Genomic DNA, 23447 nt, shown 5'->3' on the forward strand with positions numbered 1-23447 from the left:
CCTCCAGATGTTTTGGAACTACAATTCCCATCATCCCTAGCTAACAGGACCAGTGGCCAGGGATGATGGGAATTGTAGTCTCAAAACATCTGGAGGGCCGGAGTTTGCCTATGTCTGCCATAAAGGCATGCCATCCAACATTTTGCCAATGAAAATAGGGACTGCCTAGGGAAAAGTGAGGGACGTGGGTGGCACTGTGGGTTAAACCACAGAGCCTAGGACTTGCTGATCAGAAGGTCGGCGGTTCAAATCCCCATGACGGGGTGAGCTCCTGTTGCTCGGTCCCAGCTCCTGCCAACCTAGCAGTTCGAAAGCACCTCAAAGTGCAAGTAGATAAATACCGGTAGGTACCACTACCGGCGAGAAGGTAAACGGCATTTCCGTGTGCTGCTCTGGTTCACCAGAAGCGGCTTAGTCATGCTGGCCACATGACCCGGAAGCTGTACGCCGGTTCACTCGGCCAATAAAGCGAGATGAGCGCCGCAACCCCAGAGTCGGTCACGACTGGACCTAATGGTCAGGGGTCCCTTTACCTTTAAGGAAAAGTAGGAAATTCTGGGATCGAATCAGAAACTGGGATGGCTTGGAGCTGCTGCATAAAGGTATTTCTAATGAACACTTGCTTTCCTCCAGAGGGAGCAACAGCCAGAATGCTGATTTGCTTCTCCCTCTTCCTCTCCTGCTCCGGAGGTAGGATCTTAACCAATGTACAGTGTTACCTCGGGTTAAGAACTTAATTCATTCCGGAGGTCCATTCTTAACCTGAAACTGTTCTTAACCCAAGGTACCACTTTAGCTAATGGGGCCTCCTGCTGCCGCCACGCCACCGCCGCCGCATGATTTCTGTTCTCATCCTGGGGCAAAGTTCTTAACCCAAGGTACTATTTCTGGGTTAGCCGAGTCTGTAACCTGAAGCGTATGTAACCTGAAGCACCTGTAAGCTGGAGCGTCTGTAACCCGAGGCACCACAGTATTCAGGTAACCAGAAAGGAAATTAGGACAAAACATCAGGAAGAACTTTCTGGCAGAAGAGCTGTTTGACAGTGGAACAGGCTCTCTTGGAAGCTGGTGGACGCTCCTTCCTTGGGGTTTTTTAAGCAGAGGTTGGATGGCCATCTCGCATGTACTATGCAGTTGAGAGTCTTGCATTGCAAGGATTGGACTTGATAACCCTCAGGATCCCTTCCAACTGTACAATTCTATGATTCTATGACCTCCGAGTTCCACTGAGTTCAGCAAGGCTTACTCCTATGCAAGGCTTTCCGCAGCTCAGCCTATCACCTACAGCAGTACAGTAGTCGCAAAAGGATTATTGTATTTCTATGGCCTATTGTGATTGGCTCATGTCTCACCCACCGCCCCCCCGTCGAATTTTATGACAGCTTCAGTAGCCTGCCACTCTTATCACCCTGCCCGTTGATTGGCTCGGTTGCTGTCACGCGCCACGTGTTTCCATAGGGACGCTTGGGGCGGGTATGTAGGCGGGTGGGGCCGTCCTATTCCCCTGATTGGTTGGGCACTTGAGCCCGAATCCCTGTGATTCGCCGTCCTGATCCTCGTGCCGCGCCCCTTTCAATGATGTTAGGGTGTCACGTGAAGAGAAAGGGTGCCAGGCTGTGGCAGCGCCGAGTGCGGAGCCATGAAGTACTATGAGGTGAGGGGGGCGAGCGGAGGCCGGGGAGAGCGGCCGGGAGGGGGAAGCGGTTGCACTCCGGTGGCCGCCCTCTTGCCCCGTGGGGAATTCTGCCCCTTGCGCTCTGACCTGAGGGGAGGTTGGTGGGTACGACGCACGCGTGGGACTGTGGCTCGCGGGGGGCGCATGCGCGGGGATTTGTGCCCAGGGGCGCGCGAGTGAAGGCACGCGTGTGCGTACAGCGAATGGGTCCACGGTAGGATGGGCGCGCGTTGGCTATAGGAGAGCAGGAAGGGGATAAGCTTTCTCATTGAATCGGCTCCAGGGTAGGGCAGTCCTTTGGTGGCACGTACAGTACTTTGCACCATTTCTATGCAGGGCGTGCAGCCTTAAGCCTCTCAAACTGCTGCCGTGCCTAAGGGGGAGTTCTGTGATACCTGCAAGTTGGCATAGGACGCCAGCCTCAGTTGCTCCAGTTAAAATATATAAAGTACTGCCATTATTATTTATTATTTAGATGGTCTTTTTCGTGGGTGTTTCCTTGCATAGTGTGCTCTGTTGCAGTACTTAATTCTTTCACACTTGACATAATGACCTCCTATCTCATTTTTCTTGTTCTTAAAATATGAAGTGGCTAAGTGCTGCTGTTCAGAGATATTCCAAGCCATTGTTTCTCTTTGGTGAGATGTGTTTCGATAACCATACTGCCATTAGAATTTTAGATAAGTGGTGGTTTTCTGCACATATACTCTTACCATCTCAGGTTTTCTGCACATATACTCTTACCATAATAATAAAAAATCCTCGGCTCCGAGATGTTCCAGGAAGAAGCTCAATGAGTGGTCGGAGAGGAAGGATGTTTAAAATGCAATAACCATCATTAGAAATCTTCCCTCATTCTTGAAATTGCAACATATGCCTCTTAGTACAGTGATGTGTAAATTTTGTTTAGATCATTTCAGATAAAGATGCTTGTTTCACCTGATACTGCTAGTTTATCATGCTGTTCTTTGGCACACAACGTATTTTGGATTGCTCAAGAGAACCTGGTTCAACCCCATCTTATTCTCATTGTGCAAGTCTGCCTTGATGTGATAATGTTCTGGCTTGTCTAGCAGTATTATGTGTTGCAAAACTTCTTCACCTTCACAAGATTTTATTTAAATGGGTCTGGTGTACTGATGCAAGCATGGAATACTGTATAATAACTGAAACTTAATAAAGTCTCTTGAAAATGTGAACAGTGTAACTTGGTTTGCTAAGTGAGTGAATGTGCAAAGCACTTTTCTATCCATCAGTATGAATGTGGATTCTCCTGGCTGGCTTTTTTTCCCTTTTTAGACAGGTGTCTATGTGGGATTTACCAATAAATCTGGCTTCTTTGTACTGCCGCTGTGTGATTTCTAATAATCCTAGAGAGAGTGGAATGTGTATGGTGCAGTTTATGAGTTACTGTAGTCCATTGAACATCTCAGTTCAGGATTGCTCAAGGGCTTTTATGTTTCATCCTGAAAGTGGGAAGTATGTGCACCTGCAAGGTGCCTGAATAACTTGCTGCTTTTATATGTTAGGACTTACCCACACTTCCTCTTGTCCCACTGCTTTCCCCCAGGGAAAACCACTCTTTAGTTCTCAACTGGAGCAAACAGTACAGTAATTCAGTTTTTTCCAGGATTGATGTTTGCTCCATTTTAGAACTAAAGAGCAGATTTTCTCTGGGAAAGGAGCATGGCAAGGGCAGAGATGCTCAGACCTGTGCCTAGAAAGCACTGGTCAAGAGGAAAACTGCTCGGACGTATGCTTTCTAAGCACAGGACAAGTGGAAGTGTGAACGAGCCCTTTAATCAATAAGTCTCTAATTTTGTAAGATAAATTGGAATATTCAGAAAGCTGTTCAAACAGAACTGGCACCTGGTAGTTAGAAATAGGACTTTCTGAGACAATTTTTAAACTATGCTTGATGCATGAATTTGAGGTATCTTCCATGGTGCTGATTGTTGTCTCTTCTTGGAGATTGGCTGTTGAGCAAGTGAGACCATAGGACTGTTTCCAGCCAGAAAATTACTGTAGTTGTCTGTTTCCCAACATCCTTATCAGAAACACCTGCAATTCATGCTTCAGGCACAGTGTGTGGGATGCATTGAAGTTCTGCCCTTTGATCCTACTGTACATGCATTTGCACAGTGGTGTAATGTATTGAGACACCAGAAAAAAAGAGTAAACTAACTTAGTTGTACTAAGAGCAGGGTTATGTTTTTTCTTTACTGCACTTAGTACTAATGGCTGAAAAGTTCTGCAGGTTCTGTTAGGAGGCCAACTAACTGTCCAGCATATAAACATATAATAATCACTTTGTGTATCTTCACTGTTTAACAATGTAAGCCCTCCTTGGGCATGAAATGTCCAGCCTGGAGCTGGGTAGAAAAAAACTGGCTTTGATTACAGTTTTCTGTTATTCAGAGATACATCAGACCAGTTGTCTATGTACTTTAATTTTGTACAGTATTAGCTAATGGAGTTATGAGTGGAGTTGAGCCAGTTCATGGAGGTAGAGGAGGGGAATTGCCAGCAGGGCTTTTGACTTGGTATTAGGGTCCCTTGTTAATCTGACCTGACCTGGAAGACATTTAGGCCCATGTACTTCATTGTTTTGACTGCTAGCAATCCGGTAACTGTGTCCTAGTGGTTTTCAAATTGCATTCTGGGAAATTCTGAGTTTCCTTGGACTCTTATGAGGTTATCAGTGAAAAGATCCATAGACGAGATTTCCTGAAATACAGTTAACCAACCACTACTATTCTTCCCATACATCAAGTAAACATGAAATAATACTGTGTTCGTAGGTTGTGCTTGTTTTGTGCTAATGGCAACACCCAACCAGCTTAGTGACCAAATGAACCAAGTGTATACCAAGTAGAACCCTAGAACACACCTCAGAGTCCTTTGTAGCATATTGGAGTTCCATGGCCAATACGTAAGGGGTCCCTTGGCAGACATATCTATAGAAAGGCTTCCCAGAAGGTAGAAGATTTGAAGAGAATTAAAGTCTTGTCTGCAGAATAAGTTTGAAGTGGAGCATTTGTCGTTTTGTGTTTATATTGTTCTGAGACCATGATAACATGTCTGAGTTCCTGCCTAGGAGACAGTGCATTTTTTAAAAAAAATATTTAGGTGCTTTCAGATTTTTTAAAAAAAAACCAAACATGATGTAGAGACTTACATGATTTCTTTTTTAACCGTTCTGAGCATTTGTAACTTGAAAGTAACTGAAGCTTGTAAGGCAAGAGAGCAAATGTTCTGCTGCAATCTGGAGAATGACCTGAGCAGCTAAGTCTGTCTCTTCGCCATGAGGTCAGAGAAGCCTTTGCACCTGTTCTGTAAATGGATATATGCCTAGCAGTGCAGCACTTACTAAGATTGGCTATATGTACTGCCTGCCCAACCAGCTCAGCAGTTTATCAGATATACTGTATGGTGAATGGTCTTGTCTGGGAAGTGAACAGGAGAATGTTTAATCTCATTCTAATATATTGATGTGGAATAGAGGAACACCCCTCCCCAGGACAAACTTGGGATCTGTTTTTTTTCTAAATAGACAAATGGGCTCAGCCCTCCTGTCTCTAGTTAACAGCATGAACAGATCTAGTTACATCATGCAGGGGAGATAAGTTCAAGCATTTGTCTCTACATTATGATTCTATTCCTGCTGTCAGTATCAAGTTGAGCCTTTCATAATTAAAATTAAATCTGATTCAACCTGCTTTATCGAAAGGGAAGGCTTGCCTAGGGTGTTACACACCGCATTGAATAAGATATTATGTATGTTGTACATGACACCCGTTTGTTATCTTTTAAGAAAGTGGGATGGGGAGAGGATACAAGGTCTGTTTCAGGCTGGAATATGTAGGAAGCTGTATGCTTGTCTCCTTAGACTTTGGGTCTAGGCAGTGTACTTGTGTATGCCTGGTATTAAATACATTGTCCAATTAACAACCGCTTGCATTTTTTCTAAGCCATCTTAACTACCACTGCTTAGTCTTCAGTTACAGCTCCTTAATATTTATGCAAAACTTTTTAAAAGCTGTCAATTCAGAGACTGGAATCTTGATAAAGGATCTTTGTTGCACATGCAAAATAAATTCCGCCTACAATATTAAGGTAAAGAAGACCAAGAGCTGTTTGCATTGGAGGCAGCTGGGGACCCCCATACACAAGGTCCAGCCAAGGGCCTAGCTCTTGCTTTTTGGTTAGCACAGGTTGGGTGGGACATTATGAGATTTGCAGGCAAACAGAGCTGGATTATTAGGCTGATGAGTGGGGATTAAGTGTCTCAGCTAACTGGAGCTACACACATCATGTACACTGCATAGGTCAGGATGGGGAAGCTGCTACCCTCCAGATGTTGGATCTAACTTCCTTCAGTTGCAGGCAACTTGGTCAATGGCCAGGAATGATCAGTTATAGTCCTACAGCAGGGGTCTGCAACCTTTAAGACAAAAAGAGCCACTTGGACCCGTTTCCGAAGAAAAAAAAACTGGGAGCCGCAAAACCATTGCGACATTTAAAACAAATATAACACTGCATATATTGTTTCTTACCTTAATGCTATATATACAGGATCGTAATGCACGCACCGCCCCCATGCGACGTCACAGCCAGTACAGCGCCCGCCACAGTGGGGAGTGTCGGGGCGCACAATGCGCCTCCTCCCCTCGCTAGTATCCGCCCCCGAGCCGTGGCAAAGGTGTAAAAGAGCCACATGCGGCTCCGGAGCTGCGGGTTGCAGACCCCTGTCCTACAGCATCTAGAGAGTCACAGGTTCCAAATCCCTGATACAGGATGTTTTAAGTTAGGCTATGACTAGAATACAAATAGACCTGCTTCTCAATGATCTAGAATTCCTATGTTAACAATTACAGCATATAACTAATCTGTGCTAAGCGATGCTGGGTATGTACTCTGGCTTAAGTCCCTTGCTGGACTTAGTACAACATTCTTTACAAGATTTCCAGCAATCAGAAAGTTTTAAGTAGTACACCAGAAATGCGTAAGCAGATCATGGTGTAACTCCTGCCCATCCCACTGGATTGCTGTTTCTGATCCATTAGCTACCTATCTTCCTTCCTTTCAAGATGGTACCTTCCAACTCTATGATTCTATGTTCTTTAACAAGGACAACCCATCTTTTGGATATGTCTGACCAGCTTTGAAAACTTGGGAGAGGAGTTTCTACGGGTAACCTGTGCAACTTTTCCTTCCTTGGAGGTGGAAGGATAAGTTCTCTGAGTGGGTTGGTGAAGTTAGGAGCATACTTCGTTTGCATTTGATTCTTAGGATAGTGTTGGCAGCAATAATGGCATATTAATTCTGCATTTCAGTGGGTAGGTTAGCTTTTCCTCAGATTTCTGAGAGTCAAGGCACACTCTTTTTCTGAACTGAAATGGGTGGAAAACCTAACTCCTGCATCTGAAAAGATTGGATAGAATGGGGTCAGCCCAGAATAGTGACTTGTACAGAGTTGCCACAACTGACCTCCTTTGAAGGCAGGTAATTCTAACATACATCCGTGTATCGGGTATGATGACATAATTAGATCACTTGTGGTCCAGTCAGTACAGAACTGCCCTTGTAGGAGGCTCACTGAAAAAGTGGTCAGAGCCTCATGAGAGCTTTGAATGACTTAATTGATTTCATTAGTTGTTCTTTCATCTGCGATGCAACATATGGTTTGATAATGACTAGTGTAAAGATCAAACTTTTAATGTACCACACTGGTTGGAGGTAGTATTTGATCCTGCACAGATCAGGGCAGAGATGGGTTGTGCTTTTTCAGTGTTTAGCAGACAGCAGGAGTGGGGAACTTTCGGCCCTCCAGATGTTGGTGAACAACAACTCCCATCAGCCCCAGCAAGCATTGTCAATTGCCATGGATGATGGGAGTTGTGGTTTATCAACATCTGGAGGGCCAAAGGTTCCTCACCCCTGTAATGTAGGAAGGCTGGGAGACTTACATGCCACTTCAAGCTAACAGTTTGAACTCTGTTTACTGGGGCAGAGCTCCCTCCCCACCATACCTGCTGCTGCTGCCACCAGCCCTGCCCACTCTGCCACTGTCATGAGCCCTGCTGGGCAGCAATGATTTCAGGCAAGATTGTGCCAGTTTTGGGTGAGAACTCACTAAAATGGATGCGATCTTGCCCCAAATCAGTGCTGCTGGCAGAAGTGGCAGGGCAAGTGTATTCTGCTTCTTTAAAATGTAGGCATAAAAGGTAAAGGTAAAGGTACCCCTGCCTGTACGGGCCAGTCGTGTCCGACTCGGGTTGCGCGCCCATCTCGCTTAAGAGGCCAGGGGCCAGCGCTGTCCGGAGACACTTCCGGGTCACGTGGCCAGCGTGACGAAGCTGCTCTGGCGAGCCAGCACCAGCGCAGCACACGGAAATGCCGTTTACCTTCCCGCTATAAAGCGGTACCTATTTATCTACTTGCACTTAAGGGTGCTTTCGAACTGCTAGGTGGGCAGGAGCTGGGACCGAAAGACGGGAGCTCACCCCATTGCGGGGATTCGAACCGCCGACCATGCGATCGGCAAGTCCTAGGCGCTGAGGTTTTACCCACAGCGCCACCCGCGTCCCTAAAATGTAGGCATAGGGAACGCTTAAGACTGAAGTGTTAAGTGAACGTTAATCAAAACTTTTGGATGCTTTTGGAAGTACCACCTGGAGGCTTCCGTGGCTCTGCTGTTGAGCCTCAACCATTTTAGTATGGTTTTGTTTTCTGAGCCTGAAAACAGCAACTGTTAGACATTTGAGCAGGAGTGCCCTCCTCTTAGGTGTTTGTGCAAGAGGTTTTAAAATTAATGAGCCTGGCTTTCCCTGAGTGAGGTCAAGAGCTTATTGAAGCATTGTCATTTTGGAATCTGAATATGATATAACAACAACAACAACAACAACAACAACAACAACAACAATTTATTATTTATTTGCCGCCCATCTGGCTGAGCTTCCCCAGCCACTCTGGGCGGCTCCCAATCAAGTGCCAAAAGCAATACAGCATTAAACATTAAAAACTTTCCCAAACAGGGCTGCCTTCAGTTGTCTTTTGATTAATGATGATAGTTTTGATTAAGGTTCACTTTACACTTCAGTCTTAAGAGTTACCTATGCCTACATTTTAAAGAAGCAGAATACAATTCAGTATGCTTTGTTCCAGGTACATTGAATGGGTGTGAATCTCTGGGTCCTCAAAGGTTACCCTATTTGTGTAGAAGCTGGTACAGTGGAACCTCGGGTTACAAACACTTCGGGTTACAGACTCCGCTAACCCGGAAGTAGTACCTTGGGTTAAGAACTTTGCCCCAGAATGAGAACAGAAATCGTGCAGCGGCAGCGGGAGGTCCCATTAGCTAAAGTGGTACCTCAGGTTAAGAACTGACCTCCAGAATGAATTAAGTTCATAACCAGGGAGCACTGTACTTTGGAAGTGGTTGGCTTGCACAAGCTGCCATTTGTGTGTATTTTGCAACCTGTTGAGTTTGTTTAGGCATGTTGCAATACACTCAGTTTAAAAGAAAATCCAGGTTTACAATGCCTGAAGCAGTAGGATTAAATCTGGGAGGTCAGAATTGCCTCTTAGCACACATGTGTGGTTAGCACACATTTATTTTCTTCAGCTTCTTCTCCACTTTTCATCTTTTGAGTATTTAATGCTGTTTTATTCAGTACCTCTGTTTGATGTGTTTTGAGCTTTTGGCTGAAATATTTTGTATATGACATGCTCTGCAATGGGTGTTCTTAGTGTGTGATGGTAACTTAACACTGTAAGCCCAAGCAAGGGTGGCTTTTTACATCCACTTGAGGTCATTCCTTAGTCTATTTTAGCTGTTCAGGTTTTATGTGTACACCAGAGGGTGCTCTCAGCTTAGTGTTTTGAGTAGATGTGTGTTAGTTTTGATTTCCTTCCAGGGTTCTCCCTTTTTTTTTCTTCAGTTGCTTAGCCTGGTATTCAGCAGCAGCAGCAGCTCCGCTGCAGATGGATGCATTTACATAAACTAAAGAGACAATAGTCCTTAGGCTGTGGTCACTGTGCATTTAAAATGTCTGTCCCACTCTAGTTAATGTAGTTGGGACCTTTGCCAAGTCGGTCAGTGCAACTTTGGTTTGCTTTTTGTTTCATCAGAAATGAAATTGTGCCAGTTTTCTGCATCTGATGACAAAGCTACAAAATGTCTGGTCTAAATGACAGCATTCAGGCCTATGTGGATGTAGAGGTCACACCCATATCATACATGAATAGCCCAGTTGGTAGAACATGAGACTCTTAATCTTGGGGTTGTGGGTTTGAGCCCCATATTGGGTGAAAGATTCTTGAATTGTAGAAGGTTGGACCAGTTAACTCATGGTCCCTTCCAACTCTACAAGTCTCTGATTCTGCGATTTAAAGCATATTTAAAGCATGTGCCTTCTCCCCAAAAAATCCTGGGGACTGAAGTTTAAGTGGGCTGGGAATTGTAGCTCTGTGAGGAGTAAACTACAGTTCCCAGGATTATTTGGGGGAAGCCATGTGCTTTACATTTATGGAGCAGATGTCAGCCTAGATGCTGTGTGAATGTCTGCTGCTTCAGTATAGGAGCTGCTGCTGCTTTTATTATCGTCCAAGTCTTTGTCCTTTTGAAATGCAGGCAGAAATCTAAAACTTCACCATGAAGGCACTAGTTGGGCTGTGGCAATGCAAGAGCAAGATGGTCCTTTTGTTTGATCCAAGAGGGCTCTTTGTGTTCTTAGGCTCATTTCAACTTGCAGCTACTTCTGTATATTCAACTCCTACATCTGCTTCTGTAATAATTCTAAAGCCAGAATTGTGTTGCAAATACCACCACCAGTTAAAACTTTGATCCTCATATGAACCATACTTCTTACTTAGTCTTTTTAAAACTTTAATTATAACTCATTCTAACCAGTGTGTCAAGAGTGGCTAACAAGAGTGGCTATATTACTAGAAGCACAGAGGGTACTGATTTCAATTTTGCTTAACATATAAAGCAAGTACAGTGCTGTGTTTTACATTAAGTCTAAAGCATTCGTTTCTCCCCTCCCTCCAATTTTCTCTCCTATTTGACTTCTGTCCCAGGCCATCCTGCTGTGACTGTGATAACCTAAATGAATGGCAGGCACCATCTCACTGCATCTCAGTGATGCACCCATCTGAAAGCTGTTAAATATTTCCTAGGCCTTCTTGGCTGTTTGCCCTGCAGCTTACAAGTCTTGAAACTGGGAGGCCACCACTAACTTATTTCCACATCTTCCATTAGTACTTGTCTGTATTGTCACATGTTGACTGCATTGTTAAGGGAGTTCCATACTTCTCCAGACCCTCTTTTCCTTACAGCTCCATTAATAGCAGAATTGTAGCAGTTTGGAATGCTTTCATTGTAAACCTGCCAAGCTGTCAAGATACTTAAATAGATAACTTCATAGGGGTTATTTTTGTAACTGGGTGCATTATAGGAGTAACACAATACTGACATGCCACTCAGGTGTGAAATGTGCATGTGTTGTCTTTTCATGGTGATCAGGAATTTTATGGCTGTATTTCCAGGATAAACTACCCGGGAGATCTGTAATGAGCCTGAAATAGTATCTGCTATATTTTTGGAAAGAGGTTTGCTGGTTTGTTCTCTGTATATTCAGACACCTCTTGAGAGATTATTCTTGAACATGGCACAAGGGTTTCCGAGTTGGGGCGGCGGTCTTCATCAGTGTTTGGATGCCAGGTGCCATTTTGAATCAAGCTGGCAGACCAAAACATGACTTTGCATTGATGTCACCCAGTTTTTGGCGTGACAGATCCAAACTCACAAATTGCACTATCAATTTAAAAATCACAATCTTTTTTGGTTCCTAAAAATACCTGGGCAGCTCCGGGCACCCCCTGCTAGCAACAAATAAAACAATGAAATATAACAACTATGGGCAGTAATTTTGTATTCTTTGAAACTGAAGTAGACCATGTGGCAAACTGTATCAATCATTTACCTTGTCTGGCATAAATATAGTGGTACCTCGGTTTCTGAACAGCCCTGTTTACGAACTATTTGGTTTACAAACTCCGCAAAACCAGAAGTAGTGTCCTGGTTTGCGAACTTTACCTCAGTCTAAGAACAGAAGCCGAACGGTGGAAGGGCACTGGCAGCGGGAGGCCTCATTAGGGAAAGTGTGCCTCGGTTTAAGAACGGTTTTGGTTTAAGAATAGACTTCTGGAACAGATTAAGTTTGTAAACCAAGGTACCACTGTACACCCATTTCTTGTGCCTTAGGAGTCATTAGAAGGGACAGAAACAGCAAGCAAACAGTATGACACACATTGGAGTTGTTAATATTTTCAACCAGTGGGGATTAAGGGATGCAATTACCACATTTTTGCACTGTCTTCAGTTACACTTGAGGGTGGGAAGGGGGAAACCCCTTAATTTCCCTTCTCTGATTCTCTTCATGCTCAACTTGGGCAGCTGTGAATGCACATGTACAAGTATGAGAGAGATTTCATAGTAAGTAAGCTATGAGTTGACTGCCAGTGCTCTACTTCATATTGCACCACAGCAAAATCATTGTTGCTGTGTGTCCAATGAAATGCAGAGCTGGAGATAGCTGCTGACCTTTCTGGGGTGATTTCATTTGCCATGGTCTCTCTACGCCCCTTGCCAGTGAATGTGGCAAGTAGGCTATTTTGCCATACATGGGTTCAATCCATTCCAGAGAGGGAGGTAATAGACAATTGCAGTAATGCATTAAATAGCTTTCAAGTTCTCTGTTACCTTGGGCAAACAGTGCCGCTATATAGCCTCCAAATTCATCTTTTAAACCTCTCTCCGTCCTGAAACTTAAAAGTCTATTACATGGTTGTGACTATTCGGGCTCAGAGATTAAGTTTGGTGATCTGTTAATATCTTAACCAGTTAATTCCTGGTGATTTTTCAGGCAAATATAATATGCCTTTTTTCTTGTGAGAAGACCCCCCCCCCCAAAAAAAAATATACTTTTCCTCATGCCGAGCTAGAGAACTCTTCAGCCCCAAACAGCCTCTATGGACAGATTTCACATAAGCTTGATAAGTTTGCACATTCAACCCATCCGTGGAAGGGATGCTTTAAAGATTATCTTATGTTTTCTGGGATACACACTGATATGAATTAAGTACTAGCCTCTGAGCCACACACTGGGGAAATGCCCTCCCCTACATATGTTACATGCCTGTTCATACATTCATTTTGCTTTCCACTGCATTCTTAATCTCAAGCAATTTATAAAGAATGATCTGAGAGGAGATTTCAGCAAACTCCATCCTTGTTTGCAAAGGCTCTTGCATAAAGCAGTAGTCTGTGGCATAAGCCAACCTGGTTTATACTAGCTGTTCAGATATTGCTTTCCGTTGCCCCCCCACCCCCCCCTCAGTCCTTAGTTACTTACCAGGGCTTATTCATGTTGGTGGGTTTCTTCTTCCTCCTTTCCTGGTTTGATGGCAATCTGTTTGCTTCCCCATCAGTGGTATCTGGGAGGTCTGCAGTCCTGCTGCATTTGAAGGCTGCAGTGTGTTGCTTTGAAACTTTTCACCATTTCTTTGACATCCTGATTCTTCTCTGGAACACTGCTTCTACTGTGAATAGTCCATCACGACACCGTGCATTCTCCCTGTGCAACTGATTGTTGTTCACAACAGCTTAATATGGTCAGCGTGATCTGTGTGCTGCTTCCCCTGGGAGAAATTCTTTGTTCTAGAAGCTCTGAGGCATGAGAGTGACCATTCCAGGCTCTGAGGCACAGTTCTATTAATACCTCTGTTTGGAACTGGCCCTTACTATCTGTTGAAAGTGCTGAACAGACTCCAAATTCTTGTTGTCCCACTCGAGACAGCTTCTAACTTCACAGAGGCCACGAACTTCTAAACTGAGTAGGAGGCTGGAGGGGATGGCACTTTTGAATCTATCTGTGGAGAATGTAACCTATGGAAAAGTCTACTGTGTTAGGTTTGTAGCTTATCTAGTCCAGAATCTGGCCACCATCAATGACCTGTTCTGGAAGTATAGAATACCACAAGGCACTATTGGTGTATTTTGGTCCCTGGTTATCACCACTTCTAGCTAGTGTTAGAAATTCCCCGGGCACCAGACACATTTTGCATCTGGTATGGTTTCAGTTGCAACCATGTGGAGATCTTTGGATGCCAGGTTGGCAACTGACATCTCCACCCATCTGGCCCCTCCAGCTCTCTTAAGCAGGTAAGCAGAATAGGGGCCTATCATGCCATTGGGTCACAAATGTGCTTGAACCCACACAATGATACATTGGACACCAGCACACACGGGCTTTTGTGTTCTCTGTGTCTCTTAATGCTATTGCTTTGATAGCACAAAGGCTGGATTACCTTGACCCAGACATGGGTGTGTGTGTGTGTGTGAAACTGCATCCTAAGGCTCAGGAGCATCATCATCAGCTTTCAAATGACCACCTTGTTGAGCAGTCCAGTTGTGCACTTTTAATATTTTTGAGTAAAGTATGATCTCTGCAACCTGGTAACCATCCTAAATTTTGGCTGCAAGAGCAAAGTGGTGAAAACAATATGGGGTAGCCAATATGGTATGCTGCAGAAGTGGGGATCCAGCAACAACCCCCATCAACTCAGCCAGCATAGCCAGCGGTCAGGGATGTTGGGAGTTGTAGCTCTCCTCAAGATCTGGAGAGCATTATGTTGGCTATCCCTGCTATAAGAAAACAGTCTGTTTAATTCAAACTTACAGATTACAAGCCAGTTGTGTTCCAGGCTCAATTTAAGGATAGACTGAAATATGTTTTCGTGCAATCTAATATGGCAATTGAAGGAAATCAAAGCCTCTTAATTCACTTCTGGTTATGAAATGTATGACAATTCTTCCCAGAATTTAAACTGGGAGAGGATTTGCACTTCTTCATATTCAGTAGATACTCTCTGTTCTCCGATATTGTTATAAGATAACTGCATCCTCTTGGGCATTGTGTGCCTGACAAAGGAATCACAGAGGGCCTGCCTTGCTATCTGCCATTTGTCCAAGAAGATCTGAGCATCATGGATAGACCTATCCTTCATGAACCTATCGCTTTTTAAAAGCCACCTAGATTAGTGTCACTCACATCCCGTGGCAGGAAATTTTATAACTTAACAATGCATGTTGTAAAATGATACTCTCTTTTGTCTGTGCCTATCAGATTTGTTGAGTGAGACTGAATGTTTGTAATTTGACAGGAAGAAAACCCTTTCTAGCCACAGCATTCATTCCATCACAGCCATACTTTGCTGCCCATTCTCTAAACTTAAAAAATGCTCAAAACAATTTAACCTTAGCGGAAAAGCTCAGAATAATGTTGTCGAAGAGGGAGCTGAAAAAGTTGAATAATGTTGTAAACATACATGCTTTCAGACCCAGGAACCACTTTTAACCCAAACATGCATTTGGGGACCAGTTTCTTGATATGTTTGCATGATGGTAGTGCACCCACCTTGAATCAGACCACAATCCACTAGTAGGCCTTGACCCACCAGTTGAAGACAAATGCTTCAGAGTCTTTTGTGCAATTCTATCTCCTTCCTTGGAAGTTTTTAAGCAGAGCCTGTATGGCCATTTGTCATGTAAGATCTAGTTGAGATTCCTACATTGCAGGAAGTTGGAGTAGATGACCTTTGAAGTCCCTTTCAGCTCTACAATTCTATGATTCTAACAGGTGCATATGTAATAATTTGGGTAAACTTATTTAAAACAGACTCACATTGAATGAGGGTTTTTTGGGGGGGACTCAGGAAATGATGCCTATTTGTGTTGTATTTAGTTAGTTAGTTCAATTCATGAGTCTCCTAGTAAAAAAATATTCTAGGTAACAGGTTTATATGCAGTCTCTTTGAAAAAAGATCTCACAAGGTGGCTTACAGGTAGTTATGGCAATTAACACAATGAACAGTGAAAATGTCAAAACTGTGAAAACTAATGAGAACAACACAGTTTAAAACTGAAGCAACAAGTCAGCAAATACATAAATCAGTTGTAAAAAAAATATTTTGGATTAAAAATAAGTTTTTAAAGTCATGCTTCAAAGAATACAAGCAAGTTGTCCTGTTAGCACAAGGACTTCCACCTGTGCAGTGGGACTTACTTTCCTCTCCCTGTGTGCCCTCCCAGTCTCTCTTGGGGATCCTTCCAGAGCAGATTTGGAGTTGGGAGAGGAAGACTCATTGTACAGGTGGATGTCCTTGCAGGAACAGGACGACTTCGTTGGCTACAACCCTTGGAATCCCAGTAGTCACACCCTTTACAATACAGGGGGTCAGAATGCTTGTTATGCATTTATAAACACGAAACATCGCAAATTCCCAAAGATGACAACTCCTGCTAATTATTCTGAGGGGCAGGGCTCATATATGTCTCTAAAGTCAACTTGGACATGGATCATCTCTTAATAATTATTAGTGCTATAGTGGACTCCCTGTATAAATGAGATGAACTGAGTGGTGCAGTCTTTTTTGGGGGGGGGGAGAGAGAGAGATGTTTTCAAAAACTTCCTGGTATGAGTTGACTGGTCAAAAGGCTGCTTGTGAGGAGTTATATGCTGGACTCAGTTTTATATTTAGCTGGGAATGGTAGCAGTTCAACTCCCAACACTTATCGGCTTACGCCTTGGAACGCATCCTGCAGAACAGACTAGAAGGGAACCCCTTCTAGTGTGTGCTGAGCTGGATCTTACTTGAAGGGCTGAGTCTGGAACTTTAGTCTTGACTTTTTTAAAAAATAAAAAGAATACTGGGCAATTAGCTCCTCTTGAGAAACAAGTTTGTTTGCTGACCAGGAGAAGGTCCACATGTAGCTAGGAGAGAAACCTGTGGTGGTGATTCCAGCTCTTGATTGTCCACGCCCCTGAGGATTTCCTGCTGTGTAAAGAGGCATGGACGGGACTTTGGTTCATGTTGAGGGGTGTCCACCCCTTCAAAGAAGTTTCAATGAAATAGGAGCCAAGCCACATAAGAAATCTAAAAGGGGTGTTCTTTTTTTTGAGGTGGAGATTCTGGATGCCAAGACCCGGGAAAAGCTGTGCTTCCTGGACAAGGTAAGGTCTCTCTAATTGCTCTCACTGAACTTTATAACTTGATAAATAACTGGGGAAGGCACTGGGATCTCAGGGGGTAAAGCAGGAGTTGCCCCCTTGTTTAATACTAAAATCTACCAAAGACCTGTATTGCCAGCTAGAGTGTAAATATATATTAAGACAGGAAAACTAACTGGCTGTCCTGTCTTTTGGATGACTTCTGATAACTGTGAGAGAGGCAGTAGTTAGCATTGATTGGAGAGGATGATCAATTGGAAGAGGCTTCATGTTTAGATATTTCTCAGAATTGATCCATTAAAATGTTTCCTCTCAACTACATATGCATCCAAAAAAGAGATAAATGACTGCTGGCATTTCTTTCATTTGTCCACATTTCCCAGTGCATTGAAAAGTGATTGCTAATGTTGCAGGAAGAAAGAACTTTGCTAGCTTGAACAGCTTTTGTCACTGCAGCTAAATGCTCCCACTCTCACATGGTGTCCTCTCTTTTTCTGCTAGAAAGAATGACTAGAAGTCCCCATTTCTACCTCCCAATTTTAATATTTAACTAGCAGCAGCTAGACTGGTGACTGGGAGTGGCCACTGATACCATATAACACCGGTCCTGAGATATCTGCATTGACTCCTAGTACGTTTCCAAGCACAATTCAAAGTGTTGGTGCTGACCTTTAAAGCCCTAAACAGCCTCGGTCCTGTATACCTGAAGGAGCGTCTCCACCCCCATCATTCAGCCTGGACACTGAGGTCCAGCACCAAGCGCCTTCTGATGGTTCCCTTGCTCTGAGAAGTGAGGTTACAGGGAACTGGGCAGAGGGCTTTTAAAAGACATCTGAAGGCAGCCCTGTTTAGGGACATTTTTAATGTTTGATGCTGTATTGTGTTTTTAATATCCAGTTGGAAGCCACCCAGAGTGGCTGGAGAAACCCAGCCAGATGGGCAGGGTATAAATAAATTATGATGATGATGATGAATGTGACATTTATCATTATTATAAATATGTGGTACTTCTGCATGACTTGTGGTCCTGTGGGGCATCCTTCCTCACCTTGAGTCCCCAGATGTTGTTGGGCTACAGCCTCCACCAAGCATGGCCAATAGTCAGGGATGATGGCAGCTGGAGCCCAGCCACTTCTGGGGAGCACAGTTGTGGATGCTTCTCATGGAGGCCTTCAGTGTGACACCCATGGGTGCCCACCCCACCCCCAAATGAATTTTGCTCTCCCTGCTCTGGGAGGCATGTGAGTTATGCTCTTCCCAGCTCACCCAAAAACTGTGTGGTGGGGCTGTGAAGAATGCAGTGTATGTGGGGATGGGGGATACTGGAAGAATTGTTCCTGCAAGCCATCCTTCCATGTAAATTGCTTTTCCCCTTGCCTGCCAAACAGCTACCTGGCAGTCAGGCTAGAGGGGAGCATCATTGTTATAGGACATGAGTGAGAGGCCCAGCCACCACCAGATCACACCTCTCCTGGCTTGGGTCACACCCACTGGCAAGTGGCCAAGTTGCCCGTCCATCCTCACATGTGGCCTGCTAGGACAAACGGTTGCCCACATTTGCTGCAAAGTACAAGATTCTTACTCTTATTCATAAGAATACCACCCTGCCCATCTGGGTGAGCTGCCCCGGCCGATCTGAGCGACTTCCAATACATATAAAAACAATATATAACAAGCTGGCTCCCAGTTTTCTCTGCAGTCATGAGGTATAGCTAGAAAGGCTTGAGCTGGATGTGTTAAGGATCCTTTAAGCCTGATCTGTTGTCAGATTTTTCTGTAGGGGGGTCTTAAATAGTATTGCTAGCTGGCTGTTGCTAAATGAGCTGGAGTTTTTCAGGAGGCCAGCAAGTGTGACACACACCACTGTACAAATGTTCACGCCTTTAAATCCTCACTGACAGCAGCTGCAGGGAGGTTGATATCCGCTGTAGCTGGGAGAGGAGGGCCTTAAGCCTTCTCTTCATATCAGGCTGTTTATTTAAATAAGTTTCCATTCTTACTATTGACACTTGGTATGTCACTGACTTGAGCTGCTAATGTTGCAGGAAGAAAGAACTTTGCTAGCTTGAACAGCTTTTGTCACTGCAGCTAAATGCTCCCACTCTCACATGGTGTCAAAACCACTGAATGAGTTGGGGAAGTTAATTTTTGAGATAACAGGATCAAATATGTAAGTGGGTGTGCACACCTGTGCCATGTGCTAAATAAGTTGGCTGGCTAGAATGAACAAAAGCCAATGAGATTTCTTTTATTAAAATATAACATCATAACGAAATTTGTTTTCAACCAGATTAGTTTTACAAACATGTTTTGGAAGCTGGCAGAATCAACTGTTCTTTAGCAGGCATGTGCATACATTTGTCAATAAGGCAAGATCTCTCTCATATGTGGTTGCTACTCATAGATGCCTTCACTTTGCTGATGAAATCAGTTTATAGATTTGCCCCGCATAAACCACAGTAGAGAGACTACAATGAGACCCCACCCATGTTTCCCTCTGACTCTGCTCTCTGCTTCTTTTGACCCCACGCATGGTCAGCATGAGGCCCCTGGCAGCTCACCCATGAGGGAATGTAACCCCAGGCAGGAAACAGGTTGCCCACCCCTGGTTAATGTGGCACCTAGCAGCAGCCATGACTACCCCCCTAAGTATTGCCTCATTTACCAATGGGTTTGGGCTGCTGTTCAAGATGCAGCAGTTTGGGCTGCTTCTTGCTTTGATTGCTGAATGACAGGACTCCAGTGTTGGGTCTCCAGAAATCTCTGCTGCAGAATGCCTGCCTGCACCCATCTATTTGGGCCACATAATGTACTGTAAGAATCGACAGCAGAGCGGTCTATTATGGCCATAGAGGCCTATAAAATGACCACTGGTGTGCTAAGTGTCTGTCATGCAAGAAGGATCATATTCGTGATGTGGTTGCATTGCTGACTTGTAAGTTTCATTAGACTGGCTCCAATTAATCCCATCCAAGCTCTTGGGTTGGCTGGCTTGTAGTCAGCCACACTGGCTGTAGCCTCCTGTCCTGCCATTCTCCAAACCAGTCTAAACAGCTACTGCTGTTAACCTTACTAGTGCTTTAACAGGTCAGTTTTCATAGCCCCTAGGGCATTTGTTAAGTTCTTGCATAGTTGTGCTGGCTCTGAGAATCGGCCTTGTAAGGCAGAAGAGAACCATACCTCCCCACTGGGAGTTGGACTTCAGCTGCCTTAGACACCCTACACCAGCACCTGCTTGGATTGGCTATGATGGTGGACACGCCCTTCTGAAATGTCATCATCTCCTCCTTCACCTCTCTCAATTCCTTGCATACTAGGAGGCTTTCTGCACAAGGAAGGGAAGAGGAACACTGTGTTTGTTTTGAGCTGAGTGTGAGATTCCTCCTGGGACAGAGGGAAAGAACACGAGGAAATTGCAGGGGTCTCTATACTGCCAACTGTAAGCTTATATGCACTTTGTTGCACATGTGGACTGGAATTTTGGGCTTATTATAAACAAAAGATTGTAAAAGCCATTCCTCGTTCATGTGTTCGGTGAATTTCTGCAACATAATTCTTACTGTGACATCTGGAGCTTTTGAATTTGGAAATACTCTCAGGACTAGGGCACTCGCTGAATCCTTGTGTCCCCTTTTGTAAAGACACAATGGGGTCAGTTTAGGGAACTGTAAGGCGGGAAGAAGTTTCATTCCCTGGTTTGATGCAAGCTCCACTTCTTGGTTCTAAGCCTTTGCAGAAATTCTCAGTGTGATTACATCCCTCTAGCTGAAGCTGCCTCATATCAGAAATAATGTCACAGGTGCTAGCCAATAAGCTGCTATCAAAGCTGCGTAACAAAGCTAAAGAAAAGGGGGCCTGGGGGTGGCCACTAGGGGCGCATCGGAAGATGGCTGACAATAACATCTCTCCGACCCATCCGAGGTAATTAAGAGGCTGTGATGGGAGTAAACAGCCTCCCGCCCCCCCCAAGGGTGTGTGGGGGGGACTGCCCTTGCTTGCTGTGCCCTATACCACCCCCGAATTTTGTGGGGGTGGGGGCACTAGGCAGAAAGCCCTTGTGTGGATTTCGGCGCTCCTGGAAGCTGTCTCTGATCTTCAAAGGAACTTCAAAAGAAACAATTAGGAGGAAGCTAATGCACATATTTCAAGGAAGAAGGGGGGAGTAAAGACTGCTAACTGAAGAGATCTCTGATAAACAAGACGGGTTGGAGGAACAAGAATAAATCATGAGAAGACACACTAACGCTTGGTATGTTCGGCAACGGGACTGGATGGGGGAGGGGGGAAAAACTTGCATGTTCTAAGAAGACCGAGGAAAGCATAAGAGTTTTGGAATGACGCAGCAAAAAACATTGTCGCCATCTTGGCAAGTTCCGTCGAAAAATTTATGTCTGGGAGGAGGAAAGGTCTGTTTTCATATTGTGGGTGAGCCTCCTCAGTGGGACTAAAATGCGACAGACTTGCGAGATTAATGATGGAAAGAGTGCTGTTATTTATGAAAGTGATGATATATGGAAACCATCTGGATATGATGACTGGATGAACGGAAAAATTCACACAGGATTATAATTGGTGTTTACTTGCTTAAGGAGATTATCAGAAGAGATCATAAAGAAAAAAAGAAAAATATATGAACAAGATGAGATGTGGAAACAGCAAGATAAGACTGGATAGAATTATGAACATTATTTGGACAGATTTGTGGATATTAACGCAGCAGCAAGAAGATGATCGGAATCCCCCTTCGGAACTTGAAATATGGGTCACCCCAACAAAAATTTAAAATTCGGCTTTGTAATTCGGAATTTATGTGATGTGATTTGATTTGATTTGATTGGTCGGTTAATAAAAATTATTTAAAAAAGAAAAAAAGAAAAGGGGGCCTGAAAGTGACTGGAAAAGGCTTATCCTCTGTGCTTCACAGAAGGATGCAAAACAAGTGACAACACAAAGAGAGAAACACGTACACTCTGTATACATTTTATTAGACAGGATTGGCTTAGTCTGCCGATTGGGGAGCCCCCTCCTATGTCTGTCTCTGTGGCTACTTCTGTTACAGTGCTATCTTCTACTGCTCTGCTCTCCTCTCTGTGGACCTTCTTCACAAGGCAAGTGGCAGACCACCTTACAAGTCTCCGTAGATAATTAATATTGTTGGGGCAAAAGCAAGAGGAGGCGGCTCCCTAAGAAGTGACAGCCAGCAGTGAGAACAACCTGCTACAAAGAGAGTTCAGACTGTCTGAGTCCCAGCTCATGCTGCTTACTTAGACGTAACCCAAGACCTGAGCGTCGCTTCCCAGGTTGTGTTGCTTTTTGAAGCTTCTGGAGGTGCTGATCCATGCTTGGCAACTGCTCTGGAATCCTCATACATTTCCCTTGCTTTAATTTGAAAGCTGAGTTGGGTGCTCTCAAGCTCACACATCAGCTGTCTGAGGGACAGTCCAATGGCTTCTTCTTGCAACATCTCCATTGCTGGAAGAGAAGTGTGTGCGTGTGCGTGCACACACGTGTGCACAGATGTAGGACAGAGACAGCTCACTTTTACTTCCATTGTCAAGGTGATGTAAGGCTTCCAGTGGCTAGAAATATCATGTGGGAAAGCAGATTTGCTGGCAAAGAGAATGCAGACCCAGTCTTTTATGGCCAGAAATGGCTGTATAATGACCAGGTTGCTGCTGTTGCCGCTTCTGTGAAGTGAGGGACTGAGATTCTGTTGAAACAGTTTTTTGAATTAAGGGTCTGGTGCTGCATGCAACACTTCTCTTGATTGACTCAGGTGTCCCTGGGTGGAAAGCTTCTCTCTTTCCTAGTGTGAGGTTCAGGGTTCAAAATTGCCAGGATGCAAACACCTCAAAAAGTCTGGGTGTAATTTTTCATGCCTGGTTGACACTCGAGGATTACTGAAATGTACGTGCTTTGAAGCCTTGAAGTATATGTTAAGGATAGGCAATATGTTAAGGAGTTTAACAATAAAGCGTAGTGTGTTTTGAAAACGGAGGTTTGGTACCAATATTTTTATTGAAAACAGCAAATTAAACATGTATTTACATTTCTGTTAAAAATGTGATATTAACAATATGTCACTTATGTGAATTGCGTAGTAGTTCATGCTTATCAAAATAATAACTTAAAAGTGTTGCTGACACACCCCTCCTGGCAACTAGACATATTTTTGGCATCCACAACTCAGGACCCAGGAGCCACTTGGCTCCTAGCTTTTCTATCCCTTTTCCATCTGTCTAACACTGGTGAGGTTGTACCCTGGAATCAAACCAGTTTCCTCAAGCATGTAAAACATAAGCTGTTCCACCCACTTAAGATGCAAGTATAGGACTGCTCTGCCTGAGGCTGTCTTCTCCTGGCCTTGTTCCCTGGGTAGAAGGTGCTTAGATAGATGGGCTTTATTCACTCTTTAATCATATACGATGTTGTGCTCTGGTTCCCTGATTTCCTTCCTCTGCTTTCTTTTCAGGTTGAGCCCAATGCCACCGTAATAGAGATAAAGAACCTCTTCACTAAGTCCCGTATGTATGGCGCATGTATCCTTGTGTGACTCCTGCCTGAACACACATATCAAAGCAGACCTTTTATTGGTTTTGCCCCTTGTCATTTCCTCACTCCTGCAGTAGGACTGGCCCTTGGAGGGAGGGAGCGTTGAAAGTGCTGAGCTGCTTGCTTCATGAGTAAAGCTTGCC

The 23447-nt window shown here is 44.2% G+C and overlaps 1 protein-coding gene and 1 long non-coding RNA gene across 3 annotated transcripts in view; both read left to right on the plus strand.

Annotated features, from left to right (window-relative positions):
* The first annotated feature begins 1517 nt into the window (after positions 1-1517).
* The window catches only part of TECR (trans-2,3-enoyl-CoA reductase), a 30195-nt gene continuing 8265 nt past the window's right edge, over positions 1518-23447 (plus strand). Inside the window, exons 1-3 of one of the 2 annotated variants that reach the window (XM_081185040.1) lie at positions 1518-1654; positions 16705-16755; positions 23225-23276. In XM_081185040.1, coding sequence (XP_081041166.1) covers positions 1640-1654; positions 16705-16755; positions 23225-23276 — 118 coding nt within the window. In that variant the 5' untranslated portion in view covers positions 1518-1639. Of the gene's footprint in view, positions 1655-16578; positions 16756-23224; positions 23277-23447 lie in introns of those variants that run through there. The other variant, XM_081185039.1, reaches the window with a different exon arrangement.
* On the plus strand, positions 1692-4557 carry LOC308582162. Its single transcript, XR_014005527.1, has 3 exons — positions 1692-1959; positions 2265-2365; positions 2397-4557. It is a non-coding gene; the product is annotated as an uncharacterized lncRNA (long non-coding RNA).

The sequence above is a fragment of the Podarcis bocagei genome (assembly GCF_964188305.1).
Source record: "Podarcis bocagei genome assembly, chromosome: 2".
Taxonomy (NCBI): Eukaryota; Metazoa; Chordata; class Lepidosauria; order Squamata; family Lacertidae; genus Podarcis; species Podarcis bocagei.